The 18,596-nt window shown below is 39.1% G+C and overlaps 2 protein-coding genes across 4 annotated transcripts in view; one reads left to right on the plus strand and one right to left on the minus strand.

Moving 5' to 3' along the window:
- Positions 1-16: 16 nt before the first annotated feature.
- Positions 17-7,095, plus strand: PSMG2 (proteasome assembly chaperone 2). The gene is made up of 7 exons (XM_065830655.2): positions 17-149; positions 1,793-1,964; positions 2,739-2,797; positions 3,581-3,699; positions 4,930-5,103; positions 6,217-6,337; positions 6,762-7,095. The coding sequence occupies exons 1-7, from the start codon at positions 81-83 to the stop codon at positions 6,852-6,854; spliced, it is 807 nt and encodes a 268-aa protein (XP_065686727.1). The 5' UTR covers positions 17-80; the 3' UTR covers positions 6,855-7,095.
- Positions 7,096-10,535: 3,440 nt separating this feature from the next.
- The window catches only part of PTPN2 (protein tyrosine phosphatase non-receptor type 2), a 34,300-nt gene continuing 26,239 nt past the window's right edge, over positions 10,536-18,596 (minus strand). For 2 of the 3 annotated variants that reach the window (XM_071804271.1, XM_065830378.2), the window contains 2 exons: positions 17,868-18,058; positions 12,308-16,261 (listed from right to left, as the gene is read on the minus strand). In XM_071804271.1, the coding sequence (XP_071660372.1) occupies positions 16,054-16,261; positions 17,868-18,058 (399 nt within the window). In that variant the 3' untranslated portion in view covers positions 12,308-16,053. Of the gene's footprint in view, positions 11,621-12,307; positions 16,262-17,867; positions 18,059-18,596 lie in introns of those variants that run through there. The other variant, XM_065830379.2, reaches the window with a different exon arrangement.

The raw sequence follows: 18,596 nt of genomic DNA on the forward strand, positions 1-18,596 counted from the left end.
GCGGCCGTTACTCCCCGCCCCGCTGAGGAGAGGAGAGACGCGGCCGTTGCTTCCTGCCTCCACTTCCCTCTGCTGCCGGCATGTTTGTTTCTTGCGACCATGGCGGGGGCTCCGCCAGCTGCGACTTTAAAGGCTTCACTCTGCTCATGGTAAGTCGTGCACCTGTTTCTTCTCCCTTCTCCCCGTCTTGATGGGTTTGGGGGGGCGCTGCCCCAAGAGGGCACCCCGGAACTGAGCGGTCCTCTGCGCTCCGTGGGGTGTGGGCAGGGGCCTGTCTTCCTGGATCGCCTGCAGCTGTGGGGCAAGAGGGCTTGGGCGCTTTAGTCTCTCTCTGCCCTGCTCGGGGGTCGCCCCTGGCACTTGCATGAGGGAAAGCGGAGAGGTGCTGGGCAGGCGGCTGCTGTGCCCGTGTGTGTATCGGGTGTTTTGCTGAGTGAAAGAGGGGGATTTTCAGGGGTCCTTCCCAGGCGGTCTCTTCCGTTTCCCTCGATTTCTCCTTCCTCAGCCCGTCGTTTTCTGCTCGTCAAGGGCAACATTATGTGCTGAGCTATAGGTACAGGCTTTCACTCTAAGATTAAAGTGCTATATGTCGTCTCACAAAATTTGCAGTATCTGTGCGTTGGCACTGGAATAAAAGTCTATTTTTTCACTTAGATGCCATATATATGTATACGTTTTTAATGAAAAAAAAATCTCATTTTTGCTATATTTAAACTCCGATTAGGATTGTTTTAGGAAGTGTTTTAATCACCTTCGTACATGGTATGAAATCAATTTAAGATAACATAACCTAACCTGAGCTTACATTGGTTATTGTGGGGTAAGAGTTCCAGTGCAGGCTACGAAGTAGCAAACCATTATTTTTCCTGTTAGTGAGTCCCTTAACTGTATTACTTAAAGGTAACCTTATCACCTTTTACTGAGGGCTGCACAGCTTGTAATGACTCTGCAGGCTGCACGGGAAGTCATTGCAGATCAGCTGACTGGCCACAGGAAATAGATTACTGCTGTTTTCTTTGTCTGGGAGTAACAGGCTGTTGAGTACCAGCCAGTTTATAATGACAGCTTCTTAAGTAATGTTAGGTTCTTTTTCACCGTGAGCTTATCAGCATCAAATTTGATATTTCCACAATTGGTGGCAGCAGAAATACCTAGAAATGGAGTTGCTTATAAATTAGAGGGAAGCAACCAAAAATTTATCGTGGTCTTCCAGTATTTGTTTCTGTAGAAGGACACGAATTCTTGAATTTCTGTGCCGTGAGATTAGGTCAGTGTCTGCCCTGATTGGTGACAACCCATGGCGATTCCTGTGAAATGAATCCAAGATGACCCTTGGCATTATAATCCATAAAAAAGAAAAAAAAAAAAAAGGAATACTACCTACTCTTGTACATAGGTCTATTTACAGGTTTATAGCTTTAAAGTGTAATATCAACATTACCATTAGGTGTCACCCGAGGGCCACCAGTCTCAGCTTTAGTGGTTTGAGTGACTTTGATCTCCTCTGTGTCAAAAAAAAAAAAAAAAAGGGGAGGAGACAAGCTTCCAAGCCTTTATTTAAGTGTACAATACGATAGGATTATTCACAGATGTGGTGGGGATGTTTTGTGGGACGGGGCCAAGGTCTGTATTAATAATCTGTTAAGAAATAGTCACCTTTGTCAAAGAATGAGCAGCTACTTTTAGAAGTCATGTTTGTCAAGGATTGTAGTAGTTTAAACTTCCACTCTTTGAATGCCATATTGTGTTGTCCATAAAACATGCTGTAATTCAGTAACTTTTCTTACTTCAGCCAGCAGTGTCAGTGGGAAATGTTGGTCAGCTGGCAGTAGATCTAGTGATTTCCACACTCAACATGACTAAAGTTGGTTATTTCTACACTGATTGCCTGGTGCCCATGGTTGGAAATAATCCATATGCAACAGCAGAAGAAAACTCAACGGAGCTGAGTATAAATGCTGAAGGTTGGTGTTGAATGCTGAAGATATTTGCAAGCTGCATAAGGTGCAAGAGTGTCACACTTTGTTGTTGTTATGTTTTGCATACATGAACAGTGTTTAAACTAAGGTCAGTAATAACTTCAGTAACTTACAGATAAGAATGTATGTATACTTTGCAAAGAGTTACGATTGTTATTTTGGATAACCAATTTGACATATGGAACCACTAAGGAATATTGACTCTTGACCATATTACAGTGCAGCCAAAATGATCTGCAGGTTTACGCCAAAGCAACATGAAGTGTACATGTACTTGCAGTAAACTGCTGGAATGCAAGCAGAACTTCTGGTGTAGATAGATACTTATCCGTCCTTCTGTTTGCCTTTTCCTTCTGTGGTATTTCTCCTGCTTCAAATTCTCAGGATTCTTTCCCTATATTGACTATTGCGTCTCATCTTTTTTCACCTGTCTTAAATAATGGAAATCTCCAAATGATTTGTCATAATCTTTGAAAAGCTGTATAAAGAGATTATCTGAATCATTATGAGAGGCAGAACTTAATATCTTTTTTTTCATTCAATTGTTTGAATTTATGACAAGTGAAATTAAATCCAGTGAAGACAGTGCACAAAAATATGTATTTTTAACACTCTGGATATTGTGAAGCTTTCCTGTATGAATTGATAGCTGAAAGGTTTACTATCCTCAACTTTGTAAATTGGATAAATCTGGATACTTCTAAGCCAAAATCTATTTCTTGCTTTCTTCTTACAAAACTTAATTATTTCTTCTTCTAGTGTATTCATTACCTTCAAAGAAACTTGTAGTTCTGCAGATCAGATCACCTTTTATAAAGGTATGTATGTTCATTGATTGTTCTTCCGTCACTATTCAGTTTGAATAGTTCTGCTGGAAAATAGTTTAAGTGGCCTCGGTAAATTTTAAGACATTAGAACAGACTAAACAAGCAAAACTAGAAGAACTATGCCACATTATAAAACTTGAAGAAAAAACCCCACAGATTGAAAGAGAGCAAAATATTTTTCTAATTTGTGCTATAACACCTTCTGCGGTTGATACAATTTTAGCTATAAAAACTGACTTTGTGTTTTTGTCTTTTATTGTAATAACTTAATTTTTGGTGTCATGCCAATTTAATTATTTTGTAGTATTCTATATTAATTTGAACCGTGTTCATTATGTAGAAAATGAAGAATTTGGAATTACTTATCAACCAGACAGTGGCTGTAATTTAAAATAAGCAGAACACTACACCAGAAGAAAATCTATGCTGCAGTTTTTAAAAGTTCAAAACATGAAAAAATACTTTGTGTTCCTACTATCCCATCTTACTCTAAAGCTTTTTCCATTGGCATTAACAGCACACAAAACAGGTGGTACTATTGTTGTTAACATGGTCTTAATGCTAATTTTTGTCATTATACGTGTAGTTTGAAGTGAACAGCCAGAGCAGCCCTCTGCTTTTTAAAAATGTATCTGAAGCTGAAGAACAAATGGGTATGAAGAAAAATTTACACAACTGCTAAACATTCTATATAACGCCTAGTGTTGTTGGCTTTTGGCTTTTTTTAAATTGACACAATGTTTTTTTCACTTTTTAATCTGTCTTTGCATGAAGAACAAGTACAGGCCATTCTGTCAAACTCTTCTTTCTTGGGTGAAAAGCAGCAAATGTGCCAGAGTCGTTCTTCTGTCTAGCAGCCATGCATACCAGCGTGATGATGAGCAACTTTTTGGGTATGTTTGTGTCATTTAAACACCTAATTAATGTTTCTGTGCTTTTTGACTAAGTGACATATTTCCCTCTACTGAGTACTGTTCAGTAGGGTAGGGGTCTTTTGCTTTGCTGTGTCATAAAATAGGTCATAAAATACTCAATATACTATTAAAATACATTATACAGGGCTAGTCGGTGGACTTTGTTGGTTACTACTATCAAAAGTAAGCACATAATGAGCTGTAAAAAAAATTGCGCTTGGCCTGCACTGTCAGGCAACGGAGCCTCAGTTTTCTTAATTTCTTGTGGTTGTAAGCAATATCAGGGTTTAGCTGCTAACCTACAGGTCACAGATTAGATTTTTAACAATTAATTAGAATATTAGTTAGTTTCTTGCCTCTTTGTCATCATTCTGCATTTTTAAGGTTTTCTTTAATATAGGAGGTTGTCAATTAATATTTAGTGGGGAGCAACTGGAAGGTTCAGACTATATGTATTTTTATATTATCCCATTAAACAACAAACGTTACTTGCTGAGTGAATACATCATAGTTGGCGCTTCAACAAAAATAAACACAAATCAGTATTTTTGCAAGATATCAGTTGTTATCCTCAGGCTGTATAAACCTGCAGGGCCTTAGAAATTTAGGTTCACACACATCCCAGATGTAGTTACCCATGATACTTCCATACAGTTGCAGAATGGCCAGCTAACACGGAATGAAATGAGAGGGACTGATACTTATTCAGTGCAGTCTGAGTCATAATTTGTGATGATTTAACCCCCACCCCAGCATCACAGAATAACTCTTAAAGCAGGTTCACTGAAGAGTTAGTGTAGTGGAAAAATACTTAGATTTGACTGAAGCCTGCATATATTTGTAGTGTGAGCTTTTTAAAAATAATGTATCATGGTGAAGGCCAAGTTTACCCTAACTAGAAATTAATCACCTCCTATCTGAAGGAATAAAAAGCACTTTTATTTGTAAATCTTTTTAACAACCGTAAGCAGTTCTCCTACATATGTGCTTATGTATGTGGTACTTGCCAGTTATTTGAGCCTCTACAATGAGGGTACCTTAGTTCTGTTTGTGGCAGAAAGTTGAGTAGTTTATACTATTTTAAGGCCACAATCTACTTTTTAAATTTTATTTGAGGAGGAAGGTGATGTCAGTATGATTCTTCGTTGCAGGTGTGAGGTCCTCAATGCTTGCTTCTTTCTGTCACATGTATTCTTGATTTGTTTCTAGGACACCACTGCGCTACCTCCTTACACCTGATCTTGAGAAAGCAGTTGGAGGCCTTATGCAGCAGCTAAACTGGAAAGAAATGGAAAAAGTAGCAGCTTACCCTGGAATAAATGATACAGAAAAAGTTCTACATATTCCTGGAGGTGGCATCACAAAACTGTTGTTTACTGAGAGGTGAGTTGCCTAAAGATAAGCACAGAAAGATAACAGAAGACTTGGTTTTAGTGCATGGGTAAAATTATATTTTAAACTGCTATGTTACAGGAAATGTCCATCTTTTTATAGAAGAGGGTTTTATAGTAATGGAACTTCTTCCACATCAATCCTGAAATTAAGAAGGGAAAATATTCTGCATCATAAGGCTAAAATATAAAAATAAAAGTGAATGGGCTAAAGCCTTTACAGTTAAGATCATTATTTATCTGGTACCTGATTTGATGTAAATCACAATTTGGAAATAGTAAAATTCCTGTACCTGTGATACTTTAACCTAAACTGTTTTCTATGACAAATAGTTGCATCATCAGTTATTAAAAAAAATTCTGAGCGCTAAGAATGAGGGAGATTTTTGTTAAAAGGTATGTGCATCAGTAGTAGTGCCAAAAGCATATCTGAGTTTCAAATTTTGGACAGTAATACTCGCTCATTATGGTAAAACTGTGTTAGCTCTGCAAAAGGTGTTTGTTTTGCAAGTGTGAGGTAGAAGATTCGCTTTTTTACCTGTTGTTTTTGACACCTGTATAAACTGTTGCATCCAACAGCAGGAGAGTTACTAATATCATGCTTACCTTTGTACTGACTGCAGTATGGAAACAATATACAAATGCAAAAGAAAAGACCTCCTGAGACTCCAGGAAAAAAAAGTAATAGCAAGCTTAATATCTAAATGAAAAAAACGGAATGTTGTGAGTAAAATAGTGATATGCAGCCTTCAAAACTACTGTTTGAAACATACAGAATGATAAGGAGTGATTGTATCAAATGATCAGTGTAAATTGCTCACCAGCACAAAAATGCAAACTGAGTATGTAGAAGAGGCCCTGAGTAACTCTTCCATGATCTAGGATTCATGCCTCACAGTGCAAAGAAGAAATTCAAAACTATGAAAAAGAACATGAAGTCTAAAAATGCAATCAAAGAAGTATGGAAAGAAAAAAAAATAGGCATATATATATATATAATTTTTCTTTAACAAGCCATATGCAGATTGTTGTTGTTCTTAATGCATAAATATAATTGTTCTGGATTCAGAAAAGAAATATAAATGCCTGCTCATTTTTGTTGCAGCTGTTCAAAAGGAATCCAGATGGCAGTTCTTCTGAAATTCTGCTCAGAAGGGGACAACATCCCTGATGCGTTTGCACTTGTTAACTATCTTAATGAATGGCTCCAGCTAATTAAAAGTGAAGTAAGTGCTGTTTGATCTAGAGGTCTTGCTTCCATATTTTATATCCATTGCTTTAATTTTTCTTCAATCCAGAACATAAAAAATGTTACTCAGCTGAATTCTAGAAAAGTTAAAAATGTATGGGTTGGGTTTGTTTTGGCCCTTGGTCATCAAGGATATGCCAAATTAGAGATACATTTTGATTAAAAATCTCACTGAGAATTTCACCACCAAAAAAGCCAAACCTCAGCCTCAGTCTGATTGTTTGACAGGTGTGGGGGAAAATTGCATAAAGGTTTGATCAAGTCCAATCTTACAGTACTTTTCTCTAAAGCAACCCACAATGATACACTTGAAATGCTGCTCGTTATCTTAATGCACATGCCAGAGATACTATTCCATAATCATTATTTAAAACTTAAACAATTTTTCTGGTTTGTTGCAGAGCAACAATTCCACAGATACTTCTTCACAATGGAAAATACCAAGTTCTTGGCGCTTACTTTTTGGCAACGGTCTTCCACCTGCGCTCTTCTGATCAGTTTTGAATACTCCTGTAAGTCACATGTGCAGTCTCAGAAATCCCTTGACAAGGTGATTACATAATAATTGCCGAGCAACAGCAGCTTAATTTGTTGTGTACATAAATGCTTTATTTAAGGAAAATTGGTTTCACATGTGTGGGTAGCTAAAGAAATTAAGGTAACTTCCACAAATTGACCAAAGAAATATGTTTTGTACAGTTGTTTATTGAATAACTTTGGTTGATTTTTTTTTTTCTAATAAAATATTTTTTAAAAAAACCCTTTTGTTTGGCTAAGTGTTACTGCTATGGAGAAGCTCATGGTGCACGTTCTTAATGTAGCTGAGAACTCAAGATTGGTGTGCAGGCATAGATTTTCTTATGAAGATAAAACCCTACTCTTCATGTCAACTGTGGATATTAAGTGTTTTTCAAAACCTTCCTGGTGATGTAGGCAAAGCTCAAAAGTGAGTAATTCTGTCTTTTCCGAGTGCTGTTGTGGTAGTGTTAGCTGGGGAGACTGCAAGCAATATAGCAGCCTGTTGTCTCTTCCCTGGTCTACTTCCATTGTATAATTTCCATTCTGCTTCCAAGGGCTGCGGAGGTGCTAAAACTGAAGCTTTCTAGGTAGATGAGCCTTCTTAGGCTGATTTGAGGATGAATACAGTGCTCTGAAATATAAAGGAATTAAAACATTGTCCTGATAGCAGGCAGTCTACTGTCTGTATAAGTTTAATCTGACACACTAGTTGTGTGATGAGCACAGAGACATTTGGTAACTGTTATGAGAGTGTAACTTACTGCTGTACTTTAGTTTGGAAAGCTGAATCTGCCAAGGTGGTTGAAAACTTTTGCCTGTAAGTTCTTTGATGACCTCTTAACTTGAAGGACACAGGCCTCTGTGAATCACAAGAGCTACTTGCCTATTATTAGGCACTGCTGAATCTGAAACAGAGTATTCATTTTCCTTGATTAGCATCTGACCTTCTAGTAGCTTCCCTGAGATGAAAACTATTTTTCAGAAAGAAGGGGATGAACACCTACCTCTGCATGACCTCAGTGTAGGTCCTTCTGCAAGATAAGTGTGGGAATGTTCCTGCATTTGTGCAGGGCTCAGATTGTTACTGCTGTAGTGACTGTAAAGCAGCAGCCCTGAAGGGTAAGTCTGTTACTACTCTGGCTTGCAAGGTCCTGAACAGCACTCATCAAAGAGCCAGCTCTTCAAACACAGCTTGCATATTGTTTGTATGAGTACAGCTATTTGGAAACAGTTATATATGCACTGGAGATGCTTCATGAGGCTTTTTCAACTGTCATAGGATGTTGGTATGGAGGAAAAAAAAAAGGAATTGTCAACAGGCACAACCTTGTGGATTCCTCTTCAAGTACAACACCAGTGCAGCTTGGGTCGCTAACAGGAAAAGGGCAGGAGAAGGATTCCATGGGTAGGCTCAGGTGAGTCAGTGGGGAAGAGAAGCTGATACTGTTCCAAACTCAGGAAACTGGAAGGTGGTTGAACAGCAGTGAGTCCAAGCAACATTAACTCAGAGGGGGGTGACAGTGGAGAAACCACTAGAAGGTGATGGCAGGTCGTGGATCTAAGATGGTGCAGTTCTAGTGAATTAACCAAAACATATTTTTTTTAGGAATTTCCATAGGTATCCAGACTAATAAGTGAGTCAGAGTGTGGATGTGGTCAGGGACCACAAACAAAAGGCTGCATGTGGCACAAGGGAAGTCCGATAAGCCTAAAACTGGTTGGGGAAACTAACCCCATTGAAAACTGAGACAAGGGCATAAATTGTTTTGAGGCAGAAGGAAGAAAAGAGCCTGCTTGTCGTCTTTATTCCCAGCACTTGTGCTGTGAGGCACAGGCCAGCCGCTGCCTGTCAGAAGCCGCTTTGCAGAAACTAACTGGTCTGCCACTGTCCATCAGACAGAACCTGAGGTTGCCGTTCTCTTCATGCTGGGGCAGCTGGTGGCCTGCACTAAAGAACTCTGTTCAAAGTACCAGACTTCACCACCACCAAGAGCGAGGTGGAAGGTGAGCTCCACACTGGACAACTGAAGAACCTCTCAGGCTTTACTTTTTTCCTTCCTTGGGTTCCCCTCTCCCCCATCATCCCTAATTCACTCTCTAATGGATACGTATTAAAACTTTTTAAAAGTTACGATGAGGTGTGTATATATAGCTAGAGGACCAGACAAAAGCTATGAAGGTGGTGTCACTTGCCTTGCAATATATTTCTTAAATGAGGTACTGGTTTTGGCTCTTCCAGACCTTTTAGTCTTTACTGGGACAAGGAGGTGGCTTCTACTGGGCCAGGTGGCCACCAGCTGCCACTGCAGCACAGACAGCAGCTGCCCTTCACCTCCCCTTGCCCCTGAGAGCAGGTGCAAGTGCTTCCTGCAGCTCACCGTTTCCCCTGCCCACCCTTGGGACGCACGAGCACAACTGCTGCACACACCATCTCTGCCTACCCTTTGACATGCCAAAGCCTTGCTGCAGAGCAAGGTAACAGTTTTGTTCTCCTGTTAAGATAGCTAGCAAAAATGTAAAAAAAAAAGTACCCTGCAACATTTCTCTGAAAAGATAGGGAAAAAAAAACAGCTAATAAAATCAAAGCTTTTTCATTTTTCTAATCCCCTGTCTTTCAGAAGTCAACTCCTCCCCTTCCTTCAGCTTTTAAAATCCATTTCACCAGTAGCAGTCAAGAATTGTGGCCTTATGTAGAAACAACAAAATAGGTGCACATTTCTGAAGTTCCTGGGCCAGTGAGGCAAGACTTCTGCTGTCACAAGGCAGCCCTCAATAAAACCCAACAGAGCTCTGGTTTTGGAACTACCCTGTCCCCTTTGCCTGTTCATCAAGTCAGCCTGACATTAACTTTACTCCAGCAGCTTAGCAAAGGGAAGTAATTTAAAAAACTTCAAGAGCAAGGACATCAACATTTTGATTAGAAGAGTCCACTGTGTGACAAGAGACAAGGTACCTTCACCCTTCTACACCCCACAAGATAAATTAATGGCTATTATTTGCTAGTTATCCATGATAGCAGCAGGTAAAATAATGAAGCATGTGCACATTTCCAGTACTTCATATGCTTACTTGCAATTCAGAAGACAAAAATAATGAGAACATAACTCGGAGCTGAGGCACAAATGGCTGAAAGCTGCATCCAGACGATGAAGTGGTAAAACCAGGCTCTGTTCCTGTGTTCAACAACAGGGTTTAATGCAGTGGTTTTGGCCAGGCCTCGATCTCATTATAAACACTCCTAGTCTCACAGCTGAAACCAACTTGAAAATGATAGCTGAATCAAGTTGTCATGTTTTCCCCTCCAACATGGGGTAGGAACAATACTAATCATCAAAATTAATTAAAAGATTGAGACTATTTCAAGATGGTGTCATGCACATATTTAACTCAAGTAATAGTATTAAGTACTCCTGATCCAACTTCACCTTCAAGTTAAGCACAACTCTGAACAAGTATACTTGCTTTCATGAATGAGCCTCAAAACCAAGTTAAGATTTTGGGTTGCTGCTCATTTTCGCAAAATTACCAATTATTGTTCCCCCTCTTCCACGCTTTACTTTCAGCAACTCTTTGATTTGTACAAAAACTTGTCACAAAAATATGCGACCTACAAATTACATATAAAACCCTACCACATACCGGTTTAGACAGTCATATTGAATATAGGGGTTTTTTAATGAAATAAGGTGTATCCAAAACTGTCAGAGGATGTCAGTGAGTGCACGATTTAGATCAGCTGTTACAAGGAGGTACCAGGCTGGAAACCCTGTTAGAGTCCATCAGCAGAACTCCTTCAAGCAGCGTTCCAGGTTACCCCTCCCCAGTCCAGCTCTTCAGACTGTGTCAGGGAGAACGCTGACAACAGATGAGAGACGTGACGTAAAATATTATTCATACAACACACTGTCGTGACACAATCCAAAACCCATTTAATTAAATACGCGGTTCACTCTGGGCACTTTGCACCTGGCCCTCAGAATCCATTAATTATTTATGACCATGGGTAGTGAGATGTCAGATTTCCCATTTTCCTCTCTTTAAAGCATTAACAACAAAACTCATTGCCTTCACAAAGTGACTCTGAACATTTTGTGCATATTTTATAGTAAACATCAAAAGGATTACCAAACCAACCAGTCAGATTAATAAAATAATATTCTTAGTGGTGTATTACAAAAGAAATGTGCAAGAGTTCCTCCTAGCTCAAACTACAATACTTAGCATTAATGAAAATATTTGCATAAAGTACATTCTAATAATTTTGCCATTTTCCAGTTAAGACAGGATATCAAGGAAACCTTAAAGCAAAACATTTCTTTTTCTGCCAAACAGGCTCTTAACAGTTTCTCCCTAACATAATGTGCACACAACAGCATATTGTCAATTTAAAAAAATATTTAATGCTGCCAAAAAGTATAAAAATACAATAAGAATGGCAGTACAAAACAAAATATTTCCTAATTTATTTCTCTTACATCTTTCTACATTAATACAGGCATTATAAAAAACACAAGACGGCAAATTATTTAGTTTTGCAAAGTAGCAACGCTGCTGGTGGTCTTCATGCCCTCGATGCAGTTTATGCTGTAAACAGATAACTGAGGTCTTCTTGGTACTTAACAGACCTCACTTTTTGTTCCCGAAGAGGGGGTCATGTCTCGCTTTGCATGTCAATACTTTGCAGTTTATAGCTGCAGAATATTCACAAGTCTTGAAGGTTTAGGTGTCGGTCAGTCTCGGCCTGCGACACACAATGCAGAAGAAAGTCACCGATTCAGTACACAGTACAGAAAAAAAAATAAGTAAGAACAGACAGCGGGTTTGCAACTCACTCTAACACCAAACAGCTTCTCATGCATTCCCTGCAGCAACTACCAACTACTGTCTGCCTGCAGCAAGCGCTCTGGGAAAGCCGCTGCTTTTCCAGAAGGTATTTCCATGTTACCGCACAAGACACACACTTGCTGGTCCCAGTCCAGCAAACCACCAGCTGGTGCATTTAACCACCAGCATGGCAGAGTCCATTCAGGCCCCAGTGGCGCTACAGAAGGCTGCACCTCCAAACTGAACATCACTTCTCAGGGCTTTGCAGGCCAACCCTGGCACACAGCAGGGAAATAAAAGTTTCTAGGCCAAGGTTTCTTGCAGTGAGGGATATCCCAACACTGGCCAGTCTGTTCTCAGGGAAGGTCAGGCTCTGCTCCGAGGAAAGCAGAAAAAGACCTTGGTACTTAAAAGGTACTACAAGTAAAATGCTTCCAAGTTCTGCAAGCATTGCAGGGGGTTGGACGAGATGACCTTTGAAGGTCCCTTCCAACCCACACTATTCTATGACTCAGAAAACAGCTTTATTTGATCAGTTAAGACACATTAAAAAAAATCTTCCAAGTATTTATCCTTCCAATTTAAATAAAGACTCAGACAGAGATGCAATTTTGAACACATTTATTTTTTGTACATAAAAATGAGAGACTGACCTAAAACTTTGGGGAAAGACAAAAAAGCCCAGGAAGACTACTGTGTGTTACATGAACTTCGTCCTCCGACTTAAGCAACTTGGCTATGCAGAAGACTTCGTCTTTTGTCATCTTTAATTTAGTTTCTCATGCAGTCCTCAAGTGTCTCAGGTTTAACTATAATGCCAAACAGCAAACTAAATACTTTGGTTAACATTCATAAACTTAAAGCTAGCCAGGCTTTTTAATCGCCTGCACAATCCAATCACACGTACATGCATACACATTTACACTTCTCCCCTTTTCTGTGGGATGTAAACTCAAGTCAGTAAACCATTTTACTCAAGGTTTAACAGAATAAGCTGTTTCACTTGCAACATCTTACTTCCATAAAATAAATCCGTAATTTTTTTCAAATCGCTATTTCACACTGAATTCCATTATTTAATACATTTCAATACAGATGTATCGGCACTCTAAGTCCCTGCACCAAAAGCATAAACAGAAAACCTAAAGGACTAATTCTGAATTTGCAAACCCCTTACAATGGAGGTCCACGTGTTTGCTGGTGATTTTTTTCTTGTATACAAGTGTTCATCTGCAAGTCAAACAATCTTGAATCGAGTTTAAAGAAGTTCACTACGCATCGAATATTTTGACTGATGTATTTCAAGAACAGAGGGGAAAAACCCAACACAGTAACACTTTAAATCGAGTGCAACAGCATTTTAGAAGCAGCACACGACCAGACAGCAGCTTGCCAGAAATGGGGTTGGGGAGAGGCAGGAGAGGGGTCAGAAGGCATGTCCTTTATTTCAACTCTCTCTTTAAGCATTTCCTACAATAGAGGTCACTGGGATCGACAGGTCTTCATTTTGGTTCATCTTTGTTCTTACTTAACATCCAAGTTGTGCAAAACTGCTCCAAGTTTAAATCCTACACAATAACAAAGTATGACAAGGGCCGAGTTTACAGTAAAGCAAGCAAGCCTTCCCCAGACTGTGGTTTTTAAGGATTACTGATGGACCAGAAAGAAGAGTTTTATCCAAATTATCTCTTGGAAAGTACCAAGGGATCTAACGTTTAATTTCCCGTCTACGCCCACACTGTCATGGACAATTCGTTCTACAAAATAGTGTTGTCCAAGGCTTGGTTTGTGGTCCTTAAATTATTAACAGTTAAAACTCTCAAGATACTCACAATCATGTAAACAAACCAAATTTTTACAGGTCAACTGTTGAATGTCTTAAGTCCTGCTCTATTGCATCACGAAGGTAACAGCGTGAGATGATGTAAGAATGGCCCCCCTCCAGCCCTGCCCTACCCAGGCAAGAGGATCCAGAGAACAAAAAAGCCAGGATTTAGAAGATAGAAACAGGAAAAAATTCAAGTGGCAACTTGACGAGACCCAGTTAGCGCTCAGTGGCTGTAGGGTACTGGTGGCCCAGGAATTCCTGCTCATGCAAACAGAAAGGCAATATAAATTTCAGTGAAGGTTTTGCCTGCACTTTTTTCTTATCTGCTTTCAAGTATTTAGAATAAAATCTGAACTATTTCTGTTATACAAGCATTTAATTACATTCCATGTGTTCTCCCATAACCAAAATATCTTTTATAAGGCACTACATTTACACCTACCATCAGTTAGAGCTGATACTGAAAAACCCGTCTTCCCAATTTAAAGAAAAAAATAAAGAATTTATTTTGCCAAGCCTCTTCTTGGCCAAAAGAATTACTGTGGTTGGAACAATTATGAAATGTCTTACAGCATGTAAGCTGCCTGCCTATAGCGTGCCACAGCTGCCAGTAAGTCATTTTGCTATTAGAGCCACACAGTTGCTCAGTAACGCCACAGGACAAGTTCTCTTATTTTACTGACATGCCGTTTCCCAAAATCAGAACTGAATGTTCTAAGAAACTGCACTTGTTTTCCTTATCTGGCCCCTTAAGCATTTGTTTACTATATAAGCACCATAGTCCAAAATAGTATTAGCTATTGTGAAATGAGAATTTCGAAGAATAAACTCAGCTTTGCGTAGTAAATGTCAGACTATTTGGGCCCCGTGCCTGGTATGTTACTACGAAGCTTGAACACGCTGGAAACCTTTTAAGTTAACTCCTCTGGATAAGGAGCAGAGTAACTATAATATCTAGCTCTTCTAGTATTTTTCAGCAGTAAATTCAAAGAGTGCTTTACAAAAGGAGGGGGGAAAAAATAAAAAGGAAAAGCATACCACGCCAACCCTATACCTAACAGAAAACAACCAAGCTGGGAAAATGGAGGGAGAAAACACCACTTATTTGAAGTCACCCAACAAGGTAGTGCTTGAATAAATAAAATCTGGATTCCAAAGTGCAGTCCAATACTAGAAATTATTTGGTCTCAACTCGAATGACAGCAAGCTACATACAGCAACATACAATCTCTGCATTCAAAGAGAATTTAAAGGACAGAAAGTGATCTGTGTTGAATTACTATTTAGAAAGTGTTATCGTCCAACTAATGGAAAAGGAGTGCTCAATAATTTTAAAGTGACTGCAGAACAGGTATTCCCAAAATACTAGTCATTAGGTGTTTTAAGTCATGCCTCTTTGATGCAGTGCTGGGGAACCTCGAAAGCAATTCTACGCAGACTTTTTGAAGTTACGGAAGTGGCTCCTACAGCTGAACACACTGGGTACAGCAGAATTCCGCCAGCATTTGTTTCCTGTTACTACCACCCTTGGGAGTCCAACTATAGTTTCCTTTGATGTGCTTCCTACACCTATTACTGATGCGTTCATTTTATTCTTTCTAGCAATTAAAATCTATAGACACACAAAACACCATGTTTCACATTTAATGGAATGTCAGAACTTTAACAATGTTGGCCTTCAAACAGTAGTTGGAATCTGAATACAAGAATCAATGTAACAGTATGCTTTTCAGTGGGAGCTAAGTTCTCAAAAGCCTTTAAAAAAAATCAAATTTCCAAGCCTTAAATAATGAAAACTACAAAAAAATAAATAAGGAATGCAAATTAACAGAGTAGAAATTGTTAAGTGCTTCATCAGACCCCTAGCTGCTCACATCATAAATTTGAGAGTCAAAATATGGGGAATGGTTGCACTATTATTTTCATGCACAAATTATAATTACATTTTGTTTCAAAATCAAATTCTTTTTGGTCAGAAATTTGTACAAACTGAGCTTTTAAAAGTACAGTGAACTACAAAAAGATTAAATATGCAATTAGAAAATATATTTATCCTAGGTCATAAGAATATAAAATGTTTATGTTCATGTCACTAGTACATTACACAATTACACACATTTAAGGATAACTTCTTTGCATTAATAACGTAAATGATACAACACTGTTTATTGCTTATGTCAGGCATGTAAATTTAAATCCAGACAGCCTTCAGTAGCTAAACCTCTGCGGTTCAGGGTTTGCTTAAGATCCACCATTTAAAAAAGTGTATAAACAGTTGCAGCAAGTTTGTACCTGCTCATATAAACAAAAAGTCAGCTTTGTTGGGGGGGGCAGCAGTTCATTTTTCTAAGTACCTGCAGTGGAAAGTCCTGAGATGTTGCCATGGGATCAAGTTTACATCACTTCTCTATTGTATTGTCTGTACCCATTCCAGGTGTAAGGAGTTTACCGCTTAAAGTCACACCCCTAGTCATTAACTTTCAGCAAAATTAGCTGCTGGAGCAGACAGGCTTACTGTTTATTTACAAGGAATGTTCTTGAAAATACATTTTCCAGCAAGAATAAGCACCAGCTAAAATCAGTGCACCAAACCCAATCTTAGTGAGAATAGGTTTCCAATATAACCACCTTTTTCTTTTTCTTTCAGTCTCATTTAGCTTCTGCTTCATCTGCTGCACCTTCTGTGCTGTGTTAGCTTTTCTATCCTCTCGCAGCCGTTTTCGGACAGTACTTAAAGAAAAAAAAAAGAAAAGAAGGTAAATCTTCAATTGTAGAACAGGAAAAAAAGTCTACTAAAGCATTAAAACAAACTTTTTCCCAATATATTTCCAATAGTTAACCCACCGGAAGCACATGGCAGCAGCATGTAAAAATCTAAACTAAGCAATCTTAATTCTGTTCTAACAATCTTGACGTGGACAGATTCAGGTCATCGCGGCCCTATGAAGTTAGTAAATGACTTATGTAAAGATCTAAGTGGTGCCTGACCTAAGTGTTCAATGGGGAACAAAATTAGCTTCATTATCTGAGCTTAGCCTTTCACCCTGTCAGTGCCTGTTTCAGTGGCTGAGATTTTTTGCATGAGGCTCCTTTTATATGCAGTGTAGGGTATTACAAGCAAGCATTCTTAGTATTTAACCGTGTGACTCCATTGCAGAGTTCACACAAGCCTCACTGATACGTTGATCCTAACTTAAGTCTGCAGGCAGATTTAGTGGTGCTCATCTTAGACTGTAAACCACATCTTGATCAAGGACACAGGCTAGGGAAAAGAAAAAGAAAAAAAAAAAAAAAATATCAGTCATGTGCTGTTACACTACCAGGGCCTTCTTGTAACTGTCTCCAAAAGCATCCTCACAGTCTCTTAAGAAAGCAAAGTCTGACAAAAAAACCCCTCTTTGGTTGTCCAAGTCCTAGCACACAAACACCACACTCACCTGTGCCCCTCCTCCTGCTTGTGAGGGGCTCCTTCAAACATCTACAAAATCACCATCATTTTCTCTCAAAACGCTTAAAGACATAAAAAGATAAACTCCTCAGGGCATTCCATAAGCCATCTGTCATTTCAGAATGCCAGTCTGTCTCCATCAAACTGTTGCACCTTGTCTCAGGCTGCAACCCTTGGGCACAACCCATGCCAGTTTTGGGGTCTCTGGCCACTGATCCACAGGCAACCCCCAGGCATGCAGGCCCAAGTGACACCGTTCTGGCCCAAGTGACATCGTGCCACAAGGCACAGCAATACAGATGGTAATTCCAAATACAATAGTTCATAGCACTCGTGAGGCAGAGAAATGTGACGGAGAAACACAATTCACATGACGCAGCTAAACCACAGAAATCTATTCACAGTGGTAGATCTAACGTGAGTGGAGGGTAACATATGGCTTCAATGATATCATTTCAATCACCATAAACAATGTGGTAACTGATAAAAACTTTGTGTTTCTCAGGTATCATATATTTTTCCAAACTGAAGCTAGCATTAGATTTAAAAATCAGTATCAAATTATGTTCAGTGCTTTTAGGACCTAATTAACACTGCACAGTAGAGTTCACAGTCAGTCTGTAGCAAAATGCTTTCAAGCATGAGGTTTAGCTGCTTCCATTAGAGATTTATTTTTCTTCTCTTCACCTTTAAAGAATAAAACTTTACCACAAGGAATAACTGAAGTTGCATTTTAAAAATAATTAAATAAGACAGTCAAATACCACCTGTCCTTTCCCTCCACTCAAGAAAGACTTTGAAGTTTTCTTACAATAAGAAAAGCATACAAAAATTTGGCCTTTTGGGAGAGCGCATCTGCCTTCTAACCAGTTTCTTCATCTTGCCTACCTTTCAATATTTCCATCTGTCGCATTTTGAACTTTAGTGGACATGTCAGTATTTATTTTCTCCATTTGATCTTCATTCTCCAGGCTTATGCTGTTCCCATTGTACTTCTCTGTGATTATTTTGGTTGGGTGTGGAGGAGACTGCTCAGAACTTGGTGCTTGGTCCTCCTTAGAGAGCTCCTTCCACCGTTTCTGAAAAAAAGGAGAACATATTTCAAACATTCCCCTAACACTGAAGGCCCTCTTTGCCCAAGACGTGCTCCAACAGAAGAGTCACTGAAGGAGATTAAAGGAACTCCTAGATCAAGAAAATTGCTAGATGAAGAAATAAGGTTAGGTGAAGATGCACCTTTTCCAACAATGACCCCTTTTTATTTTAAATGAAATGCTGGCAGTATGAGTTTTAACAATAAACCGATGCCTCTGTTGCAGAGGAGCTTCCAGGATAGATCTGAAATTCACAGAGGGAGTCTTCAGGCACAAGGCACTTCACTCCCTGAGGTTTTCTTTGTTTGGTCTTCAACAAACAAAATGAAACAGCCACTTGACAAATGAAAACCCACTTAGCAGCAAACTCTTACTGTCACAGAAAAAGGCCTTTTGGAAGACATGGTTGTGTCCATAAGACATTTGCTGCCTGAGATAAATATCAATTCCATCTGGAGTGATAAGCCACACAGGAAGAACCAAAATCAGAGACAATTTTACTACTGTTATCAAACAGAATGAA

Source organism: Patagioenas fasciata, chromosome 2 (genome assembly GCF_037038585.1).
Source record: "Patagioenas fasciata isolate bPatFas1 chromosome 2, bPatFas1.hap1, whole genome shotgun sequence".
In the NCBI taxonomy this organism is placed as follows: domain Eukaryota; kingdom Metazoa; phylum Chordata; class Aves; order Columbiformes; family Columbidae; genus Patagioenas; species Patagioenas fasciata.

Coding starts and splice junctions, on each gene's coding strand:
- PSMG2 (XM_065830655.2), top strand. CDS start 81: ATGTTTGTTTCTTGCGACCATGGCGGGGGCTCCGCCAGCTGCGACTTT. Junction 150..1,792: donor AAGGCTTCACTCTGCTCATG/GTAAGTCGTGCA, acceptor TTCTTACTTCAG/CCAGCAGTGTCAGTGGGAAA. Junction 1,965..2,738: donor GCTGAGTATAAATGCTGAAG/GTTGGTGTTGAA, acceptor TTCTTCTTCTAG/TGTATTCATTACCTTCAAAG.